General features: G+C 42.7%; 1 protein-coding gene across 1 annotated transcript in view; it reads left to right on the forward strand.

The window, feature by feature from the left end:
* Window positions 1-2500, forward strand: part of LOC122266408 (putative UDP-sugar transporter protein SLC35A4) — an 11068-nt gene that overhangs the window by 8035 nt on the left and 533 nt on the right. Inside the window, exons 6-8 of the mRNA XM_043036150.2 lie at window positions 1429-1557; window positions 1971-2084; window positions 2205-2500. The exon at window positions 2205-2500 is cut by the window's right edge and continues 533 nt beyond it. Of these exons, the coding sequence (XP_042892084.2) occupies window positions 1429-1557; window positions 1971-2084; window positions 2205-2363 (402 nt within the window). The 3' untranslated portion in view covers window positions 2364-2500. The remainder of the gene's footprint in view (window positions 1-1428; window positions 1558-1970; window positions 2085-2204) is intronic.

Consider the following 2500-nt stretch of genomic DNA (forward strand, 5'->3'; position numbering starts at 1 on the left):
TCTGAATGTAAACAAGAAACAAGTTGACAGGACGTGTCATCATTCTCGATAAAGACGTTGAGAAGTTGCGGACTCGTGACACAGGAAGCCGAGAGTTATCGTGAGAATTCTGACCAGCAAGTTGTCATTGGGCGTGCCTTGCTGTAGGCTATTAATAGTTGCCCTCTAATTTGCATGCTAGACAACATGTCCCTTCTTCCGGAATGCAAAGGCTATCTCCCATGATGGTAATAGCCTCTGCTTATAACGAGTGCAATCCGCTAGCTGCCAGCAGTTGTAACCCGCTGAGGAAAGACAGACAGACGTCCCTTGTCACATTCTTTGTTAGTGGCTTGTTAGTACACTTGGATCCGGACAATGGCCGGAGGTCAAAGCTGTTCGCTCTGCCTGTATGTGTCCCTCTCTCTCTCTCTGTGTTCTGTCGGTTCCTTGTGTCTGTCCTGGCTTATGTACGCATCTTGGGCGTACTAGCGAGCACAACTGCTAAGGGCGCCTGCATACTTAAAGACGGAAGCGGACACAGGAAGCAGGAAATGTCAGGTCAAGATTGAATACCGGCATATAATGAAGAATTGCCATAAAGCATAGTCAGTGCCTAAGGTCACATGGTATGCAATATCAGTGCCTTACATCGCCCGGACCAGATGTAGGGCACTGGTATTGCATAGCATGTGACCTTAGGCACTGATTATGGGATATCAGTGCCTTAGAGTGAGGTTAACAGCGGTGCCTTGAGCTGAAAGAGTGTCAGCCCCCTGGCTGTGTGGGACAGTCAGTGCTGTCGTGCATATAGGTCGAAGCTAAGTTCAAAGCCTGAGGCACAAGACCAGGGGATCCTGCATGACCTTAGCAAGGATCTGCGTCCTGGGTTCCCTGATGGAATTGGGATCGCTGTAACAGCATAAGAGGAATTACAATAGGAATGTTAGGCATGATATAGCATGGTAATGCGTTCTTGTGAGCGGTGGAAATCTGATTTGGTTGGATTATTCCACGAGGATTGGAGGTGCCCTGTATAATTCAAAAGTTCCAGAAAATGTTAGCAACTGTCTCACCAGAGATAGACACAGGGAGGTGAACACCATTATCCTTACCACCATTATAATCGATACGTTTCCTGTAATAATGATATTCGCTATCACGACTTTAGTGACTATCATTATTATCTTTTTTTTTTTTTTTTTTTTTTACCTTCGATTCTTATTTTCTACTAGCTACTTAAATCGACTTCACTGATTTTATTTCCTACAGTAACCTTTATATCTAATAACGTTTCCTTTGGCTTTCAGCCATTGCAACATTTAGAATCGCATCTTCACTGACAGAACGAGGTCAAAGGGCATCGCCCAATAAAAAGCGTCTATTACAAAAGTTGCTTCGATCCGCACGAATGACCGTGACTCGTGTATCAATCGTTCTCTATTTCAGTTTCTCCTTAAGAACGATAATCGCAGCTTCTGTGAACAGCAGATTTGGCTCTACACAGCTGGTTCCATCATGGCCATTGCGGCGTTGCCTCTACAGTTGGACGCGGCTTCCTTCATTGAACAGCTGAAGGTAGGGACAAGGAAGACAAGCGCTATGCGTGTGTCTTTCTATCCATCTACCTATCCACTTATCCTATGTATGTGGGTGTGTGTGGTGTATGTAAATGTTATAGGTGTTTGTGTGTGGATAAGAATTAGTGAGACGTGTGTGTGTGTGTATATATATATATATATATATATATATATATATATATATATATATATATATATATATATATATATATATATATTGTATAGATAGCTATGTACCCTTGCTTAAAGCGATGCTGAGCTTCGTTTGGCGAGAACATAAATATTGCTTTGGCGGGAAGCTCAGTCGTGGTCAGCAAGCATGTTAGCACAAGCCAGGTACGTCGAGGAAAAGATGTTGAGGGCATAACTATCCGAAGAAAATGATGACTTTCCAACTTCGTTCTCTTTCAGTCTCTGTCATCTTGCGACCCAAAGGTGATCCTTTTGGTCGCTGCGGTTTTGTTGTCCGCTTTCTCCGGTCTGACTGTCCCGTTGATTGTCAAGAATCTGGACAGCATAGTTAAGGTACAACCTGTGCACATATGATAACGTATAATGTTCACATGATCTATAAATGTTAAGACGCTGCAAGGTATTCTGAGTCCAGAAATGTCCTGATTAACATTCTCTCTCTCTTATCCACAGGACTATCTAGCGGCACTCAACAACGTGGCGTTAGGAGCGTTGACTGCAATCCTGTTTCCAATGCAATTTTCCTTTAGTTGGCCCTATGTGTTGTCACTGGCCATGCTCTTGGCTGGAATATTTCTCTACGAAAATAAAAGCTTGTGCAAAGGCTCTTGACAGAATTCAGAATTCGAACTAGTCATTTAGCAGAGATTCTTTTATATATGGACTAAGGGAGTCTATAGCTTAAGATGTTCTTGAATGTTTTCGATTGTATGGTGTTGATTATATTTACGGTATTTTCAGTGTTTCAT

Source organism: Penaeus japonicus, unplaced genomic scaffold (assembly GCF_977035675.1).
Source record: "Penaeus japonicus unplaced genomic scaffold, GWHDUDI00000001_assembly GWHDUDI00000036, whole genome shotgun sequence".
Classification (NCBI taxonomy): domain Eukaryota; kingdom Metazoa; phylum Arthropoda; class Malacostraca; order Decapoda; family Penaeidae; genus Penaeus; species Penaeus japonicus.